General features: G+C 39.6%; 1 protein-coding gene across 1 annotated transcript in view; it reads right to left on the bottom strand.

Moving 5' to 3' along the window:
• AGPAT4 (1-acylglycerol-3-phosphate O-acyltransferase 4) overlaps positions 1-25,903 on the bottom strand; it is a 73,550-nt gene that overhangs the window by 30,551 nt on the left and 17,096 nt on the right. The window contains exon 3 of the mRNA XM_017813702.1: positions 4,191-4,360. Within this exon, the coding sequence (XP_017669191.1) occupies positions 4,191-4,360 (170 nt within the window). The remainder of the gene's footprint in view (positions 1-4,190; positions 4,361-25,903) is intronic.

The following is a 25,903-nucleotide window of genomic DNA, read 5'->3' as shown; positions in this document are numbered from 1 at the left end:
GTTGGCAGCCCAGCTCCTCCTTCCCTCACAGCTTGTTGCAGCCACCTGTGTGTCACACAGAGGCAGGATTCAGCCATCCCCATGGACATCTATGCTGCCTATGGCAGCATGATGCTGACCTGGCATCAAGGACCCTTATATACCCCTCCTCCTGCACACAAAACTGAGGTCTGGCAGCACAAAGAGGTGGAAATGTGGCTGATGAGTGCCAAGGAATGAAAACAAAACCCAAAGAACCCTTCACAAAAAAACCCACAAGTGGAATATAGATGTAAGTGATTGATTGTTTGGGTCCAATGCAGGTTTTCCTGAAACCCCTGTTGCTCTTAGTTTTTGTCTCTGCTTCCTTCTTCTATTTTCCAACAACAATGAAAAAAATCATGTAAGGTTTGATATTGCACAGTTATACATTCATAAACTAGCAAGATAATAACTTGTAAGAGTAAAAGCAAGCATAAAACTGCTTCTTCATGTGGGTTTCTCCTTCTCCACTACTAATGAACAGGTCTCTGGTTCTCACTCAGTACTGTCAATCTGGTACCTCCTAGAATTTTCAATGGGTGTTCCAAAAAAATTAAAGAAAAAAAAATTAAAAGTAAAACAAATATTAGAATTGTCATTCTTTCCCCTTCCTCATCTCCATGCACACTCCTCAAATTCTTAGCACCTTATTTGGGTTTTTTTGCTAAATTTTCTTCCAGAGCCAATTAAAAAAACCCTTCATGAAAGCCGAGAACCTCATGTCATAAAAGTAGAGATCTGAGTCCTCAGAAGAACACTCAGGTTCACAAACCTAAAAACAACAGGCAACAGACTATGCCATTCTTACTCCACCCCCCAAAAACAGCAAAAAAATTCCCTAAACCAACACTGATAAAAACAAAGCCACATTGATAGAGCTTTATAAACCTGTTAAGATTAAGGTAATTTGGCTATAAGGAGAAAGCCAGTACCAGAGAAGAGATACAACAGATGGAGCAGAAAAACAAACAGACTGAATGTTGCAACTAAGACCAGGCGGGGCAGTTTTCATATCATAGTTAAAACCTAAAAGGAAAAGGGACTTTTTTTTTTCTTTTGGGGACAGAAGGGGCAAGAGACATTTAAGGAAGCTTAATACTGTTTTCAGATAAACAAAAACAATGTCCTGGTTGTGGTTGAAATAGAGTTAATTTTCTTCCCAGTAGCTGTGTTTTGGATTTAGAATGAGAATAATGTTGATAACATGTGGATGTTTTAGTTGTTGCTAAGCGGTGTTTACACTACATCAAGGACTCTTCAGCTTCTCACACCACTCTGTCAGAGAGTGGGTTGGAGGACAAAAGAACCTGGAAAGAGACACAGGTAGGACAACTGATCCATACTAGCCAAAGGGATATTTCACACTATATAATGTGAAATATAAACTAGGGGGAAAGTTGGCTGGGGGCTGCTGCTTGGCAACTGGAGTGTGGTGCATCATTTGTTTTGTACATTCTGACTCTTTTACCATCATCATTATTTTTGTCCCTTCTTTTCCTGTCCAATTAAACTCCATCTCAACCCACAAATTTTATCTCCCATTTCTGACCCCCAAACCACAGGGAACAGGGAGTGAGGAAGTGAATCCATGGTGTTCAGCTGCTTGGATGGTTAAACCACAAGAACTAAGCAAAAAATTACAACATTTAATGGCTTGATTTAATAAAAGTTCAAGCTGTAAAACGCTGAAAGTTTGAACACATGCATGTGACACTGTTAAGAGCATTGCCATTATCTGCCAGGGCAACAGGGTACAGCTGAATGTCACAACAAAGCCATTCTGTCTGTCTGCCTGCTGCAGCCAAGCACAACTACTTCCAACTCCTTCAGCTCAAAGTTGAAGTCATCTTAGTCGTCTCCCTCTCCCCCTTCCCCAGGCATCTCTCCTTTCTTCATTGGATTAGTTAAGGCAGAAAAGAGAGAGAAAGGGTATCTGAAACATGCCAAAACAGAACAGAGAAGCAACAGAACAGATGCAGGAGACAACATGTGCAAGATTTCCTTTTCAGCAGCAGCGGACATGAGATCAGCTGAGTAAGGTGTTGGCAGATACCTAAACTTTGCACAGAAACTTAATGGAGTCTACAATTAAACATCATTAAATATAAACACCCATCGGCTCACAAAGTTGCTGAGCCACAAAACACTGGAGGCTGGAACACCTTAGACATCTTGCCTGGACACTTGCCTTTTTCCTCTAACTCCTTTTTCTAAACATCAGCCCTCAACATCATGGTTTCTAATTGTGGTGCCACATCATGCTCTGGAAATCGATGTAAGGCAGCACTAAGTCAAACCAACCTATATTCCCTATCCCTGCATATTCGTCACCCCCTGCACTGCCCCAAACCAAGTTCCAGTATAACAACACAGACAATACAATGAGGAGAACTGATTGTGTAGCATTTTCCTTTTATTTTTTTCTTAACCTGGCTTAAGATGAACCTCAGCTGGTTGCCCCAACAGGGAAATGAACTGCTTTGTTGAGTAAAGACATGTATGCAAATGAGAGCACATAGGAACTACTTCTTCTTGGAACGGTTTCCGGGAAGTAAAACCACAGTATATTACTCAAGACTGCAACAGATTTTTAAACCAAAAAAAAAAAAGAAAAAAAATCAACATATATCAGTTCCTTAGAGAATCCTAAGATTAGCATAAACACAAACTGAGTAATAACTGTAAGCATCAAAAAAAAGGAAAAAATACTTTCAGTTAGTGCAATGCAGTTATCCTTCTATGTTGTGGTATTCTTATGCATAGGGAACAACAAAGACTAAAACAGAATCCTGATTAACTTGGAAAACTATGAAAAAAAATTACAGCTAGTGAGATTCAATCCAACTACAGAGCACCAATGAAAAAACAAGGTTTTTTTGACCTTGTAGGCTGCTACTACTTTGTAGAGAAACAATTCTTTCATTTTCTACATTGGTACTTTCTGAAGATGCACCTGACCCTTTAAAACACAGCTTTATTTAGAGAACTGAGGTCATGAGGCTTACAAAATTAGACAGACTATACTAAAACACCACTGTATAATGAACACGTAGACAGGGGCCGGATTTTGCATGTACATCTGCTTGCCAGGAACAAGTTTCCCTATATCTCCTGCTATACCATGCCATCCTCCAGCTCTCTGCTCAAGTCCTAGACATTACAGCAGAATAGTTCTTCAGTAATTAGGATCTAACAGCCATTTTGGTGACATGCAGGGCCTGTAATGCTTAGGTTCATTATCCTCTACTTTTAAGGTCCCCTTTTAGATTGTTGGGGTTTTTTTTTAACAGAACTGCCATTATTGCAATTTGAAAGTGACTGAAGTGATGCATAAATTTCCAGAAAATGCAAAGAGCTCAAAGGAAAGGCCATAAAAAAATCATAGGTTTGCAGAATCCAAGGTCAGGACTTTTGACAGTGGCCAGCATCAAAACTAGAAGGATGCTGCAGAAGACTGCCAAAATGAGGTATTAGTCTTTCTTTTTAGGAGGGAGGAACTATTAGATAAATCCTTTGTAGACAGAGAATAGTCACCACCTAAAAATTAAGTTAGGCTAATTTAGATGGGGGCCTTGTATCATCCCCATGATCTGGCAGGGGAAACAAAAAGGCAACCCTAAAAACAAATGCACACTTAACTCTTAGCCTAATGTGACTGTATTCAACCACGGGTAACTCATTCCTCCTCCATCTCTTACTAGCTATAAGCTGGTTACTGCTTTCACTTGAGATGGCTGCTCTTTCATTCTGAGAGAGGCAGGCTACATCACTCAAACTCTACCTGTGGATTTGTAAGACTACACTGGAAAAAGCAAACAAATTCTATAATTTACTGGGAAAGAATCATGGAACAGCTCATCTTTCTGCAGCACAATGAACCTAGCAAACACACAGAGAGAAGTAACTGTAAGGACCTCCACAGGTTAAAAAAAAAATCTCCTTCATCAGTTTTAACTGCAACGTTTTTAAAATTTCTGTGCCCAAGCAATTCTGTTTCAGTACTCCACATACCTGAACTGTACTGCTTTAGATTCATCTCTAATTCTGGACAGTGGTGGGTGAAATTCAAGTGCAGATCTGTTAGCATTCAAAAACACACATAACTTGTTTTGGATGTTTTTTCCACATCCAAGAAGAAGTAATTTATTTTAAATGCTAAATAAACTCACCCCCAGGACCCCAAATCTCTCACAAAAGTTCCATCCACAGAGAAAGTCAATTTCGAAGTTGTGATTAAGGATTACAATGGCATTCTCCTTCCCATACTTGTGGTAACTCTCTGGATCAGTGTATAGGGTGCAATCGGTGCCTGACCACCATTCCAGCAACATCACCATCTCTGAAATAAAAACCAAGAAATATATGAATGTACATAGTATATACAAAGCCAAAAATTAGTATCATGTTGAAAACATCAGTCACCTCAACAGCACATAGCAATGAAACGGCTGTAATGAAGAACACGTAATGAGGACTGCTGAAAACACAGCTACCTTTTACAAGCTGAAGAGTGGTTTCTCAGCAGTAACCTAGTTACAATCATATACATTTCATCTGCTTATCCCATTATCAAGCATAGGTTTGTATTGTAGGCTTTGTATTTGTTTTGCTTGGAACTGTAAGTCTAACCACAAGATTTGTGAATCAAACCTTTATATTTAGAGAAATCTTTCTGGTCTGGGGCACAGGAAGTTAAAGTGAGTCAGTAAAGCCAAGAAGCTCGGAGAGCTCTATCTCCATGGAGACGGAAAAAGGAAAACTGAAAGCAATGGCTCTCTTCAAGCAACCCATGTCTTGAGCTGGGGGTACCATGAGGGCACCACGGCACTAAATGAGAGCTGTCTGTCAAGACTGCAGAGGAGTTAAGGGACACATTTGTTTCCTCTCAAAGCTATCACAAAAGTTCTGAACAAAAGCAGAGGTCTAATGCAAGGGGTTATTCTTTGGTAAATGAAATGTATCTCCTTCTCAGAGCAGAGCTGTGCCGTACGAATGCCTCTGCTGGAAGAATGAGGCTGGAAGGATGCTCCCCTGGCTCAAAACAAGCTGAAAGCACCACAAATCCTCATTCACTTCAGGAAAGATCAAAACCAGGTCAGTCTTGGAAACACTTCTGAATTTCTTTCAATTTAGGTCCCTTACTGGTGACCAAAACCAGAAAATAGCAAGGAACAAGTAATCTACATTTTCAGTCATCATGAACAAAATTAATTGTCTGAAGCTCTTGGACAACATTGTGCTGTACAGTAGAGAACATAAATGACATGAATGAATTTTACCTAAGTGTTACAGCCAGGCTAACAAACAATCTCTATTCAAGTAACATTACCTTAATATGATAAAAGCATGTTTATGGTACAGATTAATGACTGACTTGTCAGTCCATCTGTTTGTTTCTAATCAGGGCAGGTAACTACTACCACAGCAGGAGTACAGATTACTCAATGCATGCTATTATGCATCAAAACAATCGTCACAGATGCAGAGTGAGACCTAAACTGCCATACGCTTACTGAGCAATGGCAGATTTCACTGGTTGGAAACTAATTTCCCAATAAAGCCAAAGACAGCTTGTCCTGGGTTACACAAAGACTCTGATATCCATCTTTTCTCTTTTCTCCAAATATGCCTACTAATTTAGACTGTAGGGAGGACTTAAGTGCTACTCTCCTGGGAGAAGAATGTATCAACCACTGTGAAAAGACTGGAAGGCTGATGACTGACAGGGTGTGCACACCTGCCACCTCAGGCTATTTGTGTCCTTACACAAATGACTCACCTATGATAACTCCTCCTGGGGAGACATCAGGACAGTTCACTCAAATGGCCTGAAGATATTCACCATGATGACCATAATGGATCCACCTGTGCTTAGAAGGTGTCAAAGACTCTTAAAATGTCCCGTGATCCAGTATTAATCATCCAATGAAGAACTCACCAGAGGCATTCCCACCTACCCTGAGCCCAATAGAACACCACAGGGACTTCACTGAGGAGGTCGAGGGTTTCCTTCCCTCACTCCATGGGACTTTTACCACCCAGGCCTCTACCATCACCTCAACAGATCAGGACTACAACCACCATCAGAGCTGCAGTGACCAAGTCTCATCGCTGGATCCAGCGGGTGTCTTGTGAGTCCTTCCAGTTCCAGCCCCGCTCCAACTGGCTGTACCAGCTCTGCAGCCTCATTCCAGCACTGACCCTCCAAACTATTCCTGCCAGGTTTTAACGGGTGGGGGGAGGCTGGCCACGATCTTGTTTTGCTCCAGTGGGTGGGAGCTTGGGAATTTTTCTGGTTTTATCAGTATTATCAGTATTATTTAGCATTATTTTTTTCACTTACATCTGGGCATGTCTCTCTCTCTCTCTCTCTCTCTCTCTCTCTCTGTTGGAGAGAACCAGGGGTACTGGAGGAAGGAGACCTCCATCTGAGGTCTCTACCCCTCCAAATTGTCTCAAACCGAGACAGCTGTGAAGATATAGAAACATATACCTTCCAGATTTCCCCCGCTAAGAGCTGCCTTATGAAACATACTCACAATTTTACATCTTTCCAAGGGCATAGCTTTCTACTGCATTTATACTGGAAATAAAAGCCCTCCGCTCCTCCACTCTGTTGACAAAAAAGCCAACTTTACCTGAGAAAAGCCATTCCACTTCAAGTGTGGATTTTTTATTTATTTTGTCTTTTTCCAAGGAACTTGAACAAACCCAGTAATATATCATGAATCTCACTATAGGTGTGCCACATGCATACATTACATATTTTCAGTCTCAACTATATTCCAAAAAAGCATAGGTAAAAATATTTCTAGAAGCGGTTTGATTCTTCAGGTTTCACATAAGCAGGATTTTTGTTTGAATACATACTGCAGAAATAAGTCCCTATTCCTCACCTCACATGCCATGTACCACTGATATGTTCAGGCAGTTGCTGCAGAAACACAAAGGCGGCATTGAACACCTCTGTATTTAAAATACCATCTGCCAGCTTCTAAGCTCTTAACATGCTTCTTTCCTCCTTCACAGTACAGATGATCAGAGGAAGTTTCCTCCTCTTTGTACTCCAGTCATAACATTGCAAGTAGAAATCAACTGTACAGGGGGAAAAAAGATTCTCTTGCTCCCATCCAGGACTGGTCTAAGACCCTCCCTTTGATGAGGGTTTGGAGTTTCAGCATCACAATTGAGCTGGTAAATTCATATTCAACGACATCATGAGGGTTCCTACCTTTCAAAGTAATTCCTTCAGTGACACTTTCAAAGAATTAATGCAAAGGAAGGAGAAAAATCAAAGGAACTTGAAATCTCTACTCCCTGCTTTGAAGGCAGAGTCCTTGCAGCACATTACAACTAGCTTAGAAGAAGCTGATGGCAGGGAGAAAACGACTTCAAACGTCTAATATGGATACTCTGTCTGGTTAGGAATTTTGAGTTGTTCTACCTTTCTGAAATAAAAAAAGGCTCTCATCCTGCTACATGAAACAGCCTCTACCTCCTGCAAGAGTAGTTTCCTAGCCCTTCACTGCACAAATCTGAACTGCTTCAATGCTTGCACTTCTAAAGAAATAACTAGAAAGGAAACATCTCCAAGGCAGACGTGAACTATAAGTGGTTATATGAAAAAAAAAAAATTAAGGGAAGAAGGGAAACACAGAGTTTATTGAGACTTGTTATCTTCCACCCCAAAGTTTTCAAGAATGAGTCATTAAAACAGTTATCACTGTTCTTCTGTAGAAGTTGTTACTAATTCCTTTACCTAACTATTCTTGATAAGGAGCAGATCACCTACTGTGGTTCCTTCCAACCTTATCCATTCTGTGATTATGTGATAAGCCATGAAAACACTTGCTTACAAGATTAACTATAAATTGCCTGTTTTAAAATGTAATTAAAACATACTTATTTATTGACACAATAAGTGCAATCATTTGAAGATCTCAAGTGCGTAACTTGTTTTAAGAGCTACAGAACTGTAACTCTTTGTACGCCATGTACCTGCATGACATAATTTTCTTTAACCTACGTATCAAGGCAACACCAAGAAAAAGAATTTAGAAAATCCTTATGGGAATATATGGTAAAAGCATAGTAAGCTCTCCAATACAAATATAAGCAAGACAAGTGGGCAAGCTGTCACCATTTCGAAGACCAGACAGGATGAATGGCTGTGTGATGAATGAGTACATTGCATGGAAGACTGGGGAAAGCATTTTAAAAAATGCAAAAATAAGGCTAAACATAGAGTGACAGACAGCATAGTCTAGTTCATGTCTGTCTATGTAAGAATGACATACAATAATAACTCACTACCTTTCCAGATTTTCAGACTACAGGTGTACTTCCTAAACATTTTTCACAGAATTAATTAAGTCTACAGGTAACTAAAAAAAGCAAGTCTGTATCTTCCCTGGACTACTCAAAAGCCCTCTGTGTACCACAGACAGGGTTAAACCCCTGAGTGATACCTACTATACTTACTAATCATGAAGCTCCATAAAAGGTTTTCAAAATACTTCCAAGTACTGACAATTCCACAGTCTCCTCACACAGGCTATTCTAGTGTTTCACTAACCTGACCAGGCATTTATTTCTGGTCTCCAGTTTCTTTTCCTCTACAGGAGCTGCAGGAAAACTTGAAGGCAGGAATTCTGCTATAAGATTGCACTGATTAGATACATGAAACTGGAGCTCAGAGCTGGAACATTACTAAATGACTACAGGAAAAAAATTTAAATTTAACTGATTATTACAAAAAAGCATATAGGTATTTCCTGTGAGGGTGAACAAAAAGTACTTCTTAGGAAAAAAAAACAACTGCAGCTCTTAAATCAAGCAATGCCTTTCTCACTTCCCCAAGATGAAGGGGAGGTCATTCAGGGAGCCCAGTCAGACAAGGCATCAGTTCTTCAGCATCAAGCAGATTCCCTTCCATTCTTTACTCTACGTGAGCAACACATCCAGGTGTGCGTGTGACCACCAATGAGGTGTAATGGAGTAATCTGGTTCAATCCAAGACAGAGGTCCTGGTCATCAAGCTGTAGGAAAATGCTGAAGTTGACCGGTTTAAACAGAAGAAAAAAACCAAAATCCAGCCCCCTCTTTCCTTTGTGCTGCCACCACCCATTCCCCACCCCAACATTTACCAGAGCTGGTGGTACAGTCACTGATATCTTTGGACTTCTTTTCTCCTCCCTTAAAGTTGTCTTGCAGCAAAAAGTAGGTGGCTGATGGCAGGGAGGGTATATGAGGAATCGTGCACATAAATTTCAAAAGAAAAACAAAGAAACCCCTTCTCTGTTGGCTACAGGTCTGGTTTTGGAGATTTTTGCACAAGTCTCCGTGGAAGATCGTGTAAGCAATTCCCCTGAATAACACTTCAGTTAACTACATGGCTGCGCTTTTAGGGACAGAAGTCATTAACAGTGAAGAAAGCAGAAATGATGACTTTTAATTCCTTATCCATCACAGTAAGTTACTGGGTGTGCTTGCAAGAAGGAAGATAAGCACAGTACAGCCCTTTCATATAGACAGGTTCCAAGTCCCATTCATTTCAGCATTAGCTTGCAGGAAATTATTTTATGTACTTTTCTTCAAAAATCATATATTCCAACACAGGCAATGTGCTACTTTTGCCACAAATGACTGAGGACAGTATATCATGTACTGATCAAAGGAGTTAGTACCGACAAACAGCTGGTAAGTTCCTATGACACCAACATTTGTTTTGTATAGGCGTGAAATCAGGCAGTCGCATCTCTTCTAGATGCGGTTTCTTGTTGTTCAGAACACAAAGCAATAAAGCTTTTTCTACAGTGTGCAGGAACAGCACCACAGAGGAACTGCTTAGCAAAAAAAATTGGTTACAGTTCATTCACTGCAAGTCACTGTGCAAAAGGAATACTAGTCTTGTTTCAATACTTTCTTTTAAGCTTTTTCCTACACACATACATCCCAAAAATTATTTTTTCTTCATGCATCCTTGGTCTACTTGTAGGTTTTATTAATTTTAAACCTGCATATCTTTAAGAAATACTGTCCCTACCTAGTCACTTGACAAAACCATTCATTTCAGCTGAAAACAAAGCACAGAAGCTACCAACCAGCTCCAGCTAGCAAGGGATCCCCAAGAAGCTTTTGGGAAGGAGTTACTGATGGTCTTACAGTAGAAAGTTAATTGAGAAGAAGAAACACCATATATCTGTCCTGAGCATACATGCATGTTTTCCATGTTGGTAGATTCATATGAGTAACTTCTGCTTCCTCTCAAGGAAATTCTACACTATAATATACTAAAACCAGTCAGAAGATAGTTGGAAAGGATGATTATGAAGTATTGTATCTGTCACCTCCATAATGCCTGTGTACCTCCAACATACATTAGTGTTCCATAGACAATTTTGTCATTCTCTGTTCTGTATCCCTACTCTCCCTAAATACATATGTACCAACTCTCCTTCCTCTGACAGGCTAAATGGACAAATAGATAAATCAACCTTCAATTAGCTGTTCTCAACCTGAATTTAAACTAAATATTGCAATTTGTGTTTTAAGCCTGAAAAAGGATTTCTGTATGCAAATCCTTTACTGTTTTCCCTGTATGTCAACTGGTCTAATAAAAACAATACGTTTGGACTGCAAACCACTTATATTATCCACTTTCCTTAACCCTGTCCCAACTGTGTTCAGCCAATCAGACATCATCATCCCTAACAGTGAACATCAGATATGCTACAGCCTCCTGTTAACCATGAGGACAGGCAGTTTCTGTCATAATACTTCATACTGTTCAAGAAATAGCACTTCACACAAGTCATCTCCACTGCCCTCACAAAAGGCAGCGGGGCTCCAGATGTCAGTACTAATTTAACAGCAGTAACCAACTCTTCTAGCTTGCATAGACTTGTCTCTCTTAAGCAACAAGAACCATCCACTATCTTGACTGCTATTTGCACTCAACTATTCCTAAAGTAAATAACGAAGGATTTACACCACCTTCTTGAAGTTTAACATAGGTTTCTGGCATGCACATCAGTCATACGTTCTGCTGAGGTGGCCTGTGAGGATGCAGAAGGCATTCTGGAGAAGTATGCCTCAAGTTGTTCTGTCACTACTGCTATGCAAGGTCTGCACTATGAAGCAGACTTTCTGAATAAGAAATGTACATAAGAAGTATCATGAAAACTTTTGCTCCGTCCTTAGTAGAAGGAAGCATCTTAGTAAGCAGTAGCTGGTGTCAGGTTTCCGTGAATATTAGATTATGTTTTTTATTAAATTATTCCGTATTTCATATACACAAGCCAGGAAGTCTAGTACATTCATCTGTACAAGCACAGAAAGGCAGAAGAGATGAGTGCTGGGAGAACAAACATGAAAAGAGCAAGTGAGAAACAACTTAAAATAAGGTATTAAGTGTTCCACAGTGTTCACTAATGCGGCAATCGATAGCCCTTACCAGTTAGTTTGGGCTTGCACAGCAACCACTTTCTAAAGAGACAACCAAACAACTTTCATATTCTGGGATACAGACTCACTCTGGACAAAGCAAAACACCACCTGATCCATCATACAACTCTCTCCTGCCATGCCTTCATCAAGTATGACCCTGCAACACGCCTTACCCAGGGGAGTGTGCAAGGATTAACTTCTGTATCCCACTGATGAAGTTGTTGAAGCAATGACAGCTTAAATGAACAGCGCATATGATGTTACTCCAGTTCTCATTTTGATGGTGAGGGTGGCATATTGCTGTCGAAATCCCAAAACAGAAGCTTAAATGAGGACAGGGTGACCTATATTAAGCACAAGCAAGGGCCATCTTAAATTGATACTCAAAAAAAATCAAATCCAATAATTATGTAGTGGTTACAAATCTGCTCTTATAAAACACCAAATGTATGAACACGTACTTGCCATCAGTACTTGCCATTTGAATTTCTACAGTTTCTTTTCAAGGAATTTGCTGATACCAGAAGGGCAGGGAAAAAAAGAGACTTCAAATCTAATACACCCAGACAATACCAAGCCATTCACATAGTACAATAAAAGAAATTGCTATTAATAAACTTTGTGGATGATACAAAGTCAGAACAAAGTTAAAAATCAAATGACCTTGAGAGGTAGGGTAAAAGGAATGGAATTAATTTTGATAGGACAGATCATCGCATATCTTACAGAACTAATAAAAATAGAGCCTCATAATTCGGAAATGACAGATAAGAGAGATATCTGGGAATATTCGCTTCCCACTGAAAGTTTCTGCTCCATTCATATTATGCAGCTCTAAGAAGGAAAAAGATGGCATCAGGATACTTGTTCCTGGAGACAAGGGAATGGCGCTTTGCACCACTGAGAGAATCTCTGGGCCAGCACATCAGTACCTGACATCCACACTCAGGAAGGAAACGCTGAAACAAAGCAGAGGCAGAACAGGGCTATCGGGATGACCTGAAAGTAGAAAAGTTTGGCTCACTCAAGCTATCAAGCAAATTCTGGAAGAGGGTTGGGTTTCTCCTTGTGAATATGGCTTATGGATGCGGAAAGTTAATGGTACAGAAAAAGAACAATTTAAGCTTAATACTACTAACACAAGAACCTTTGTGTCTAAAGTGACTGAAAACACAGGTATCTGATATTCTGAAGCTTTTTCTAATCACTTTCACAGATTAAAAATATTTAACAGTTTTATAAATTAAGATTCATCTTAAAAAGAGCACATTATTCTGCTGCTAGAAACACTATGAATTTACTTCAATGGTACAGGAGCTTCTTTCTAGTCCTATTTCCTCTAATTAAAAAAAAGTGAGATTTTCCAAACAGATCTCTCTCCTCTCTGCCATCACTGCTTGAGAAACACACTGCAGATTGAGAAACACTACTACGAGCATTCACTGGACAAGGAGGAAGACAGTAATAAGCAAAGGCTTCTCTTTAAGCAGGGCAGCACCATCCAGAAACCCTTCCCAAAGGAGTTCTCAGTTGAAAAATCACCTTCCAGGGGGCCAGGATCTGAAAAATTGAGTATCCAAAGAAGCAAATATAAACTAAGTCAATAGATGTCAGTCTTAAGTTGTATTTATTCAATCACAATTGGCCTCTTTGATATAAGATGTCATTAATGTTTCTGTAATTATAGGACAATCAACATTGTTCACGCTCAGGACTCATACTTTCTTAGGACTACAGTACGTGCACAGGTGTGACTGGGGTTCTTTTGCCATGTGCATTACTTATATGTACTAATTAGATCATCTTAACATTAGGAAAGTTATCTGACTCAAGTGAATCATGTTTAATCCACATATTTAGGAAGAAGCCCTATTTTCACATAATTTCTCTCCTTCTAGCATGTAGTTTTTCAATAGCCTTAATTTCTATATATAGCAAGTTTATCCTCCTTAGGTGCAAATCAAAAATCAAGAATTTGGGCTTTAGAAAGAAAGCATTTCAGAACAAGAGAGAAAATCCTGTTATTTTTGCTGCTCTAAATCCATGCCATCGATATCTTTAACCTGTATTTTCAGCTACTGACAAGAAGAGATGCGAATTTATCTTTGAGAAGAATGACTAATGATAAAAAAACTAACAGTTGCTAGAGAAAGCAATCTCCAGCACAAACTGTTAGAAAAGTGTATTTAATTATGAAACCGAAAAAAGGTAATTTAAATCCTAACAAAATCTGTAGTGTTTTTAAATAAAGCCTCTAGTTAACAAGAGATACATTTCACAGAGGTGTAAATAAATAAAAAAGAGGAAACTAATCTCCGCAGAACAGCAGAACAAGAAAACTGGGGATAATGGCTTCTAACATTTCTGTACTTTTCAAGTAATACTTACTTTTGATTTCAGATAACTAGTGCACTCAAAAGAAACATCTACATATTACTAGAAATGATATAGTACAAACTATTTTTAGACTTAAGCCACGGCAGATAGCTTCTACTTAGTCTTCTTATGCACAAGATATTCTATCTGAATTTCAATAATGGAAACAAAAAGCTGACTGAGTACCTGTATTATATCATCAGAGTTAATGGTGAATAACCACGGAACCTTTATCACTGAGAACACTGTTCAGAACAAAACCATCACTCATTTTTCACTTGCGTTCTCTGAATTCCCTGTCTCTGCCTGTAATCTTACAGCATCTCATCACATGAGGTCTTGAGAGACAAGAACTATGTCCCAGTGCTTATTTTAGCTTCTTAATCCCTATCAGTGACTTTCACAAAATGTTCTTTAGAGAGACAATAAGGTCAGAAACTACAAATCAAACAAATGGCTTTCATGAATTAAAAATAAACTACTACAGTTCAGATATACCTATCAAGTATCAAGCTGTGATTCTTCTACTGGGTTCAGTCTGTAACCCCTCAAGATAATGTTATCCAAATATATAAATTTACAAAAATTCCCACCTTTTCTTATCAAAGAATTGAATACACATCAGAAAGTGCACATTCTGTTAAGACAGACATATCCAACAATATTACATACAACAATATTACACCACACCTAAGGACATCAGTGCCTCTCGGTTCACATTTAGTTTGGTTGTGCTTACATTCCTATTTCCTCAAAGCTTTCAGAAAATTAATCCACTGGTGGAACATTGCAACCTGCTCAGACAGCCTGCAGCTTGTGTGCTCCAGCTGGTGAGAATGTAAAGGCACTCACTTGCCCAACCTCTCACTGCTCAGACTGAAAGGATATCCACAAAAAACACACTGCAGAAATTCTGTGCAAAGAGGTAACCAGCTTCTTCCTTTTTCATGTCTGCTGCAACTGTGTGGTATTCTTAGAACTATTTGTGTTGAATAACTTTCCTATGAAACAGAGGTTTAGCTTACATGGTACATGGAAACCTTGCATCATCAACTGGCTCCAAGTTTACACTCGTTGATTCAGGTTTCCAAAAAGACCTCTGGCAGCTACAAAAGGTAGGCTGTGCTTCTCTAATAACCCAAGACACTTTCCTATTCAATGCTTTGCAAATTATGAAGGGTAGCAGGCAGACACACCATTTCAAGTAGGTACAGGAGAAATAGTTATTGCTTCTTTTAAAAGGCACAATCTGACTTGTCAGAGCAGTAACAAAATAAAGATCCATCACACAAACAAGGCATGCAGATGTCAGGAGTAGACAGGCATCACAAGATCAGAAGCATACACACTGTTGATATTTCTGTCAACTTTATGACAGTATTTCTAGCACAACAGAATCACAAGAAAAATAACGGGAAATTTTTCAAGATTTAAGCAGGGGTTACAATATTACATTAAGTATACCAGGTACCAGAACTTTATTCCATGACAAACTGATGAAAACTGTAGAGAAATCACAGAACAAAAAAGACGGCCTATCACAAGAGTCAGTGATTTCCTTGACCTTAGCTAGAAAATTCCTTTCTGAATTATCTTTTCCACCTTTATTGCCTCAACTTTCTCAAAACAAGATCCATGTGACCTACTGACTTGGATGCAGTATTTATCAGCTTGCAAAACAATGGAGGCAAATTATCCTCTTTTCACCCTCTAGGCCATACACATTTCTGATTTACAATGGATTGAAATACTCTCCTTTTAACTCATGCAGGCTCACGCTTGCTCTTTGCCTAAGGAAGACCTAGAGCTTTTTAAAAACAACTCTTCTTGATGGTCGATTGGACTTCTCACAGGACTTCAGCCACTCAGAATTAAGAGAAGCACAGTAACAACATCAGTTCTGGTTGCGATATCAGACCCATCAAAGGCAGACTGCACAGTTGTGAGGTTGCCTGCTGGCACTGTGCCAGAGGTTTTTGAGGTTCTCTGCAGGCACTTAGAACTTCTCTAAAATCTTGCCTAAAAAGCTGGAAAGCAGAACACCAGTGCAAATAAACACTTCTTAGTATTTGAATTTACTGATTGTATTTGAAGGCTTAGACAATAACCTCCTCTGTTATCAATATTGCTGCTTCATTGTCTTTGCAACTGCTTGCACCACAGTAGAACCCAGAACGGACACGAAGAGCTTGAGGTACTCCAGTCCTGTCTCATTAGGGGCTTTTTACTTGAAAGTGGTGTATTTTTTACCCATTCAAATTCTTCTCCAAGTGGAACTGCCACATAAGCCAACAGCAGTGGAAGAAAATGTCAGCTGAAGGACAGAAATCACTCACGACCTAGGTTGCTGTGAGCATCTTTCCTTACAATTTCTTTCTGCCTGCCAAGGGTGTGACTGAGAAGCTCGTGAGACGACACTTCAACCAGATGGCATGCAAAGGCTCTTCCAACAGCCTGGCTCTGTGGGACAAAGCTTGCATGGAGGTTTCCACAGGGGAGAACTCAATGCACAGTCTTCCAAGTGTTGCAGCATATCAGATTGCTCCTTGACATAGTAATGCAGTAAGGCAAGCAAACAGATCTCAAAGTTCAGCAAGGAATTTTGATTTATGACCTTTGTCAAGAGGTACATACTCTTGAAGAGAAACAGTAGAGCTTCTTCTACTGAGGGTCCAGCCCCAAAACTGAAGAGGAAGTGTCTCTCTGCTCTTAACTAAGAAACAGCAAAGAAAAAATAAATCTAAACCAAGATTCAAACACTGTTTTAAAATACACTTCTCTTTTTTTTCTTCAAATCAGAGCTGGCCATTTATTAAAAAAGCCCACACAACAAGGAATGTGGACAGGAAGGATGGTTTCATCTACCATCCCTAGATGGGCAGGGACAGAAGGAGCCCTACGCTGGTCACAGAGTCCACTGCTCACCTTTTAGATGCAGAGAGCTCAGGCAGGGTATGCAGTGTACAGAAACAGTCCCCAGACAAGTACACAAGGCAGTGTTCTTTTATAGAGCACTGGGTACACACCAGTTGCTGAAAGTGAAGCTCACTGACAACTGCTCAAAGGCAGTTATGCACTATACAGAGCGACTGGCAAGGAATGATATGCTAAGAGGAACACTTCATAAATGTGCCATTTCGAATACTAAAGTATCCAAAGAAAGCTTCCACTTTAAAGAGGTAACAACCACCTCCTCCCAACACTTACTAATTTGTCAACATAACTTCAAGATAAAAATCACAGATTTAAAAACCAAACTGAAGACTGATGGTACACAGATTTTTTTCCCTCACTTTTTTTTGTTTCCCTCAAACATACACTAACATTTACGTTAGTTGGCCAGATCCTACACTGGAATAAAAATAATCTCCAGTGCAGTCACTGTTACACCATGCTGAGTTACACAAAATAAGGATTAGAATCATCACGCCTGTTACAAAGCTAAAGGTTTATCTTTGCTTTGATCTTCTTGTCAATCTATTTGCAATTCAGCCTCAATGCTTGCTTAGTCATAGAATTAAAACCTGCATGTACATGTGCATAAAGTGGCTAGTGTAGTAAGTGAAAAATACATTGCTTTATTAAAACTCTATGGCTGTAATTTTGAAGGCTGATATTACACAACGTTCTGCTGCTTGCTGTGCCTCAGCTCCATGAACATGGTTCATTTAATTTTCTTACAGAATTAAGACAACAAAACACTATTGATGAAAAGGTGATTCATCCTTTTTGATGGAGTGTCATCAGTGTTTTCAGGTGAAACACACAAGACAAATAAACAACAGGCAGTTTAATATGGCCAAGTTAGGATGTAAAACAGCCAAGCTGAAATTGCTTTGGGAACCAAGATCAGAATCAGATTTAATGTATGATCTTAAGTGCAGAAACCTTCAAGGTACACTGAAAGCCAGAATGGGCTTTTCTCACAGACGCTATAATAGAGGAACCAAAACCTTGTGGTTAAAATATACATTAAGGCATGTCTCTGCTATTTGAGCCAGCAGTTGATCTGGGTATGAGCCTTCCAATTACTGCATGTGTACTGGCACACCACCTCGCTTTCCAGGTTCGCTCTGGCTCCTATTCCCGTATTGTCTTCCCTCTCTAAACACACACTGATCATTCAAGTTTAATCAAATAGATTCTCCCTTTCTAACATAACACCCACAAAATGTAAAACATGATTTTTCCTCAGGAGAAAAAGAAATTTTAAGTCAGCATATGTATTCCTGAAACAAGATATTTCAATAGATGATGCCTTCTCTAGTGCAGTCCTGAGCTAGAGGGTGAAGAAACTCAGAAACAAGTTTTGTTCATTTCTTTAGCCACTATTCCTTTTAAACTATCTCCATGCTGCAAGTTAAAAGCAACCCTCCCTTCAGAAAAAACCAAAACAGCTGTACACTTCAAACATTTAATTTCACAGCTTTTTTCCGTCTTTTATCCTGGCATAATCTGTCTACAACACAGCTTCTTCTCTCCAAGTTACAGTGTGTGGAACAAAGCCAGCCTCACTAGTACAATGGGTTTAACACAAATACAGATCTACAGTAGTCAGTGTTTTGAAACGTTCTTTTCAAACCCTTTGGGGAAATTAATTATTTAACGGCCACGTGTCAGAGAGATTTGTCTTGCATTTGAAGGCTCCTCTTATGCTTCTTCCCCAAGGAATTTGGCAATACTCCCATGTTTCAACAAACCAGCAGTTCCTCATATGGGACCAGTTAGTGCAGATAACAAACAAGCATTTCCTCCTGCTCCTCTGTCCACCTGGACTGCCCTCAAAGGTCAGCACACGGCTCCTTGTTGAAGGCATAATGAGGCAGTAAACAGAGCAGCAGGAATGACCTTCCAAACGAAATACCAGAAATCAGCAAAACTGCCCTTCCAGACACATAAGTTGGTCTCACAGGTTTCTTTTACTAACATTTACTTTTCATATGTCAAGAAAAGACATCCTACAAAAGTACCCACCTGCAACAGGCACTGCTCATATATGAGAGCAAACAATCTTCCTGCTCCTTTTTTGGTCTTCCCTGGTTAAAAATGCAATCATGATTACGGGACTTTTCCACAGCAAGAAATCAATGACATGAACTGGAAATAAAGGAGATATTCCAGCATACTGACTCTTACTCTTTATATGAAGATCAAAGACAGCATTATCATTCCCACACCAGTTGGGACAAAGTACTCAACTTCTCATATTGTTCACAGGAATCACTTTTGAAAAACAGTCCTGAAGATTACTACAGCACTCCAATATCCTACACAGCACAGGAATAACCTAGCATATCACTGCTCCTAAAAGAGGTCCAATTCCCATTCCTCTATTTCCAAGACAGAAAAAGGACTTTCAAAGGACTTATTTACATGGCACATACATCAAGCAACAGCACAGAACAGGTCTTTCCCATTAAGTCACTAAGTCCAACACTGTAACCCACACAGCTTGGGCTGCTCCTGAAACACTGCCCTTCTGCTCACCTGCACTCGCATAATGATCTATTTATCAACCATCATTTGCTTTCCACATGAAGAAATCTATCACTTCTTATCAGAATAAAGTCAGTATCTCAAAGACTCACGGATCTGCCATTCCAGCCTTTCTAATTCTCACCTGACAACTGCATGCACCTACAGGAAGGTACAAGCTATAGCCATACAACTATGGAAATTTAAATCATCTTTCAGGAAACCTTGAATTTTAAGCATGAATTAATGAAGAGCCTGTGAAGACGCAAGGAAAAGGAACTCTATAGTAAGTTTTAATCCAAGCAGAAGTTTTCTGAACTTTTAGCATTATAAAAAAATATTGAAAATTTAGTGTTATACCAAAAGGAAAATGTACTATGGTCTCAATTTTAAACTGTAGATAAAATAAAAACATTTGGAAGCTATTTTGCTTGTGTATATCCCTCCACCTTTATGAGCACAAAAGGCATTATGTGTTCAAATAATACAGCTTTAATAGATATATTTTGGTGGGTAGGGCAACTCATTGACTACAATTCAACTTAGATCAGCTTGCATTCAATTTCTGAAAATATAACCCAATTCAGACAATGAAAACATTTTTCTGAGTACTGCGAGGTTAACATCTTCCTGCATATCTTTTGCCTTTGTACAAAGAGTAGCAAACCAACAAAGGCTGTCTCATAGGCCCTATGGATAAATGGTTTGAGTTTGCAGGAAGAAACAGATTCTTTAGTTCTCTGTGATTATACTGTCAATAGAGTCTTCTGCAAACTGCAGAGGGTTAGTACATTGCATATCTTCAGATGAGACACTATATGAGCAAAGGGAAATACCTAGAAAATGTTAGAGAATGGTTTGAGATTGCTTTCAGGAAAAAAAATCCAGTAAGATAGGAAAGGAGCTCCTTTACAGCATCAAAGCTCTATTAATGGGAGCCCCAGTCGAAAGCCTCACAGCTGTGGATTTCCCACACTTTTCCAAAAAACAAGGATAAGCTTCTTTAGAAGTGACATCAAGAAATTAAGTCTGTACAATCACTGCTATATGACTCCCACAATTTTGGAAGAGGAAGAATCACCTAGGTGTACACTTTCAATGGTGCACATTGCTCCAAAGTGAGTGGGGGGGTAGAAGATGTAGCCAATTGATAGCAAATGAGACACACTGCACCTCACTCGGATGTTACATTAGTAGATCTACCTGACCAAACCCAGGAGAATTCAGAGTTCCCCCGGCAGTTCTTCCTATGGAGGTAGTGTTCTTCCCTGGACACGGTTGGATTACTGCTGGTTTGTATTTGCTTGTAACTGGTGATGGTGATCAATGAGATATTCTCTGCATCTCTGCATGAAGTTTACAGGGGATCAAGAGACTACCTTTCAGATTCAGTACTATTTTGGCAATTAAAATCAGGCCTATAGCTAAAATGGGTTTTCTACAAATATGAAGTGTTTCTTAAAAAGAATTTGATCCTCCGATTGTGACATTCATCCTTAATGAACAAATAACTAGTACAAAAATGTCTTCATATTCTGTGCTATGACCTGGATCATCACATACCACGTTCCCAAGTTACACCATGTCAGACAGAAGTACTTTCACACAAACTCTCCACATCTACTCCAGTTCAGGAATCTAAGAAGCTTGTTGGCCAGATCTAATGCTTAACAAAAGGCACTAGAAACTTAGTGATGTGTGATGCCAGACACCAAACAGAATGCTATTCACCTTCTATTGCTTCCCTGCCATCCCTCTTTCCAGTGTGCAGGCTATCATCATCACCCTTCTTCAGATCAGGAATCTGAGGCAATAAAAGAAAAGGAAAATGAAGACAAGTGACCTCTACAAAGGCTCCAGCAACAACAGAATAGTATCAGCAACAGTGAAGATGCTCTTTTCATTAAAGATCAGACTAAGTGCCTCTCTAGCTCTTCACTGGTCTTGCATAGAAAGCATCAGTATCGAAAGTTTTTTTCACATCCATTTTCACAGAAATTAGTCCCTTTCTCCTGAACGAAGACCATATCCCTTTTAGGTTGAATTAGGAACTCTGCTAAAGGTCATGCACAGATGTCATTCAAATAGACCAGTGTGCTTGCAATCAGCATGTCATCTTGGTTGATCCATTCAAGTTCACTGTCAATACTGGAACCACTAAGAAAACTGAATAACAGCACTTGCAAGTGGCATAAAATGAGAAGGATTGAAATGTTATTAGTTGATACAGCAAGTTAATGGTAGTAGGGAAAATACAGAGGCATATGTTACGCACTGCATAGGACTTGTTCATAGCAATTAATGTAATTCTACTCAACAAGCACAATCTAGAAAAAAGGGAGTTCAAGCTGTGATGAGTGCAGCAAACACACACACGCGCACACACACACAAACACATAATTTTACTCTACCATTAAAATAATGGAGAACCTGGTCCATTAATTGGCTCCTTCTGTCTTTACAAATTACAGAAAGTCAAGGTTTGGTCTGAGTAGAGAACTGTACAGATAACCAGCAGCACTGTCACAAGTCATCATGGCTAGGCTTCGCGAACAAAGATTTGGGAATGTCACAAGTACATAACATGTATAAAACAGTATTAGAAAGCAGGTTGGAGGAAGGCATCAATGAATTAGAGTAGAGGACACTTTAAAGTAGATAATTTCTACTGGAGTTTATTTTTTTCTAGAATTTATCTAGATTGAAACTAACATGGGCATTTCTTTAGTATACTCGATTTCTACAGTTGTTGCCATGGCTTAGTTTGAGAGAAAACAAGAAAGCTAAGGCGATGGTCTAGCTTTCCAAAAATTCAAATCAACATTTTCACTTTGCGTGACTATCAAATCTGGCCTCCGATTTTCCCCCATTAGTTGTAAACTTTTCATAATCTTTACCAGTGGCTTTGTATGGATGTGGTATGTGGAACCAAGATAACAAAGGCTTATATGGACAAGTAGCTCTTGAGAAAAATACATTTTACAGAGATTACTCAAAACAATGATGCAAACAGGTTAAGCAAGCAGTCAAAAGTGCCCTATGAAAGCTCTTTGCTATATATACGTTGACAAGCATAACTGTTTGCTTTATAAATAAAATACTGTAGGATTGTATTAAGGGCACTGGCATACTTTGACAACAGCAGACTGTTTCTCCTGCAGCATAAGATGACAATAGAGGGAAGTGGAGGACGAAGAAAGCCCAACCTCTCTGGGGCCTTCTTGCTCTCATCCCTTCCCACCTGCTCAACTGTATCAGAGGCAAGAATTCTCCTCCCTGCCCCAGCACCACCTTCATATGAACAAGGAAAATGAGCCAAGGGCTTCTCTAAACTCCAAGTGGGCAGCAGGTTGCATGCAGGGAAACAAATTCTTGAGCATTAACGTGACCCTGATACTACCACAGAGCCTTATTCAGATGTTCAGTCCTCACTGCAAAGCCTATAGTTGTAGATGGAAGGAATTCGCTTTACTGTGTTATAACAGCCAAGTCAACTTGAAGCAGTTCTCAATTTCCTCCAGTTTTGTGTTTTTTTAGGTATCTCAGTCATAAGAAGAATAAGTTTCCATCTTGTTTTTGCTGCAGTCAATGAAGAGGAATCAGGGTGCTTCTTTCCATGCAAAGAAGGGTCTTTCCCTCTGTAGAATTGAAAAACTGCAGCCTACATAGTGTAACTTTACCCAGAGGTGTAATAACACCCCTTTCATAGCACAAGAATAGCTATTAGTACTACTATAATTTATTTATGAAGGCAGATTAGAAGCTAAGTCAATTGCTTTTAAAGCTCTTCTGCACCTGTCCACACAACTGTGTCACTGCTGCCAGGTCTTTTGTTTATGCAAAGTTCACCTCATGCGGTGAGTCAGCGGGAGGCCAGTCTGCCACTCACCCTGGGAGCACAAGGGGCATCTCAGCACAAGAAGCTCATTTTCCCCCAGTACAGCAGCAGCAAGAGGACAAGTTAACAACCACTGTTCCACTTACGGGCAAATACCTTCCACCCAGCACCTCTAAAGAAGCCATTTATCCTGTATGTGTATGTCCCATTCTAGTAGTCCTGGCACACAGCAGAATTATGTACCAAACAGCCTGCAGGAGCCCAGCGTGCGTTGCTCAACCAAGCGCAAACTGATTTAGAAAGGACACACTACTTTCCCACTGCCCAACAAGCTACGCAGCACATACGGCAAGAACCCCAAGACAACCTCTTCCCTCTATGTGTTTGGTCAACTTCACAAGCTAGTGCAGAATAGCTGTGTGTACCCTTTGTGGTGGTTTTCTATCACATAAGGGGAAGAAAGAAGATGTATTCCCACCTCTTCCAATCTGGGCACAAAGAGCATCCATGAGAACTGTATGTATTCCACACTAAGTACTTCCTTCCTTGGCATACATCTTGGCTCTCAGTCTTTTAGAAAAATAAACTGAGAACAATATATCCCCAAATTATTTAAAAATAAACCCCAAGATTGATTGTTTGCTCAACCTTTGTTCTTATGCCATCTTCCAAGCACACTTACTTTTAAAATTTTTATTGCTATCACCTTATTGAGGCTTGCAATGTTCAATTTCCTTAGTAGGGTGCATTCAATTGAGTTCAGTGCTAGGGAGAGTTGATCAGGGTTGTCATTTTACAAAAGGGGTTGGATTAACAGGCAGTTGAAGCAATCTAGGAATATATATTTGGAGCCATTAAATATTTTCTGAAAGTTAGAAGCCCAAAGGCTTTGGTGTTTTGGTTTTGTGGGGGGGGGAGGAAGGGGTGTTGTTGGGTTCCTGCGTGTGTGCATGGTTTCTTTTGCTGATTGTTTCTTTTGGGGCTTCTTTGTTTTGTTTCTTTAAACTTAAAACACAACCGAGGGTGCCTAACCCTTACTAGTCTTTTCAAGGCTCATTTTAAGACTAACACAACCCAAAGTCTGTTCTTTTCAAGAATGTTCACAGTGTGCAACTAACACTTCAGTAAAGGTCAAGACACACAGAGGAAATAGGACTAGAACTAACTGTTACTTTGTAGATATTTGTCAAATGGGATAACAGCATCAAATAGGAAGGGTTTACTTATAGTAAAACATGAAAAATATCTTGGAGATATAAAAGCAACCCAAACTGCAATATGGGGAACGGATAAGATACCTTTGGGGAGCAGGACACTTGAACTGAACAAGGCTTCCAATCTGCAATTAAAGAACAGTTACTCAATTCAAATTTCATAAAAAGCTGGCAGTTTATCAGAACCAGTATTTTTTCATTTGCAACACTCTCAATAAAAGTTCTCCCCAATGCTAATACATAATTAAGCAGGTCAATAAAGAAGCTAAACTCACCCTGACTCACAAGTGGTTTCAAGAAAGGCAACAACTTCTCAACACCAATTATGGAAGGTAACTTGGTGTGTGCCATTATACGTGCTCTGTTCCATTAAAAGCAAGTTGTTGCTCTAGTTAATCTTTTTCACTGTAAATTCAAACTGGAAGCCAAGTTTCCACCTCTTCTTTAACTTGCATTGATGAAAAGTCTGAAGTCCATGGTTTTAGCCTGCTGGCTGAAGTTACGTAGTTACGAAGAGAAGCTGTAGTGCTGTTGCCAAAACTCACAGTAGAGAAGCAGTAGTTCCCACAGCTACGTGTGCTCAACTACCACAGTTACTCCATACAACCATTTTATGGTAAGAAATTGGTGAATGGTCTGGAGTACAAGTCTTATGAGGAGCGGCTGATAAAAAAAGGATGCTCAAGGGAGACCTTATCACTCATTACAGTTGCCTGAAAGGAGGTTGTAGCGATGTGGGCGTTGGTCTCTTTTCCCAAGTGACAGGACAAGAAGAAATGGACTCAAATTGCATCTTGAAAGGTTTATGATGGATATTAAGGAAAATTTCTTCATGGAAAGAGTTGTCAAGCACTTGAACAGGCTGCCCAAGATTTGACTCATCATCCCTGGAGGCATTTAAAAGATGTGTAGATGTGGTTCTTAGGGACATGGTTTAGTGGTGGACTTGACAGCGCTGGGCTGATGGCTGGACTCAATCATAAGGGTCTTTCCCAACCTTAATGATTCCATGATTCTGTGAATACTTTGACTGGAGCTAGTCTGGCTTGATTCGTGTGAACAGAGAAGCACCCTTGACTCAAGCTGTACTACTCAAGTGAGGACAAGCTGTTAATCACAATAACATTAGCTTCCCATATGCAGTATGACAGCAGACATTGCACGAGAAGTGAGAATATTACGTTCTTATATTAAAAAGGAGATATGAGGAAAAGAGGTATAAGAAAACAGCACGACTTGAAATACAAAAAAACCCAACTTCCCCAAAGAGCACAGTGTCAAAGACAAAATGTTCTCCTCCAATTTATGGAACCATTTATCTCTACCTTTGACATCAAATGGAAACCAATTGAACTTGCAGGATCTAAAGACAGCTGCTGCTTTCATTTCATTCTTAAATTAAACCATGCTCGCTCTACTTCACTCTTCGGTTGACTTGGTGACTCAGGCTGTATCAGCCTCTCAAAGCAACATGATCCTTGTCACCACCGCAAAGCACGTGCCTCTTTATATTCTCCAATGCTAAGCTTCA

This window comes from Lepidothrix coronata, unplaced genomic scaffold (genome assembly GCF_001604755.1).
Source record: "Lepidothrix coronata isolate B3197 unplaced genomic scaffold, Lepidothrix_coronata-1.0 Scaffold42, whole genome shotgun sequence".
In the NCBI taxonomy this organism is placed as follows: Eukaryota; Metazoa; Chordata; class Aves; order Passeriformes; family Pipridae; genus Lepidothrix; species Lepidothrix coronata.
This window is presented reverse-complemented; position numbering and strand designations above follow the sequence as displayed.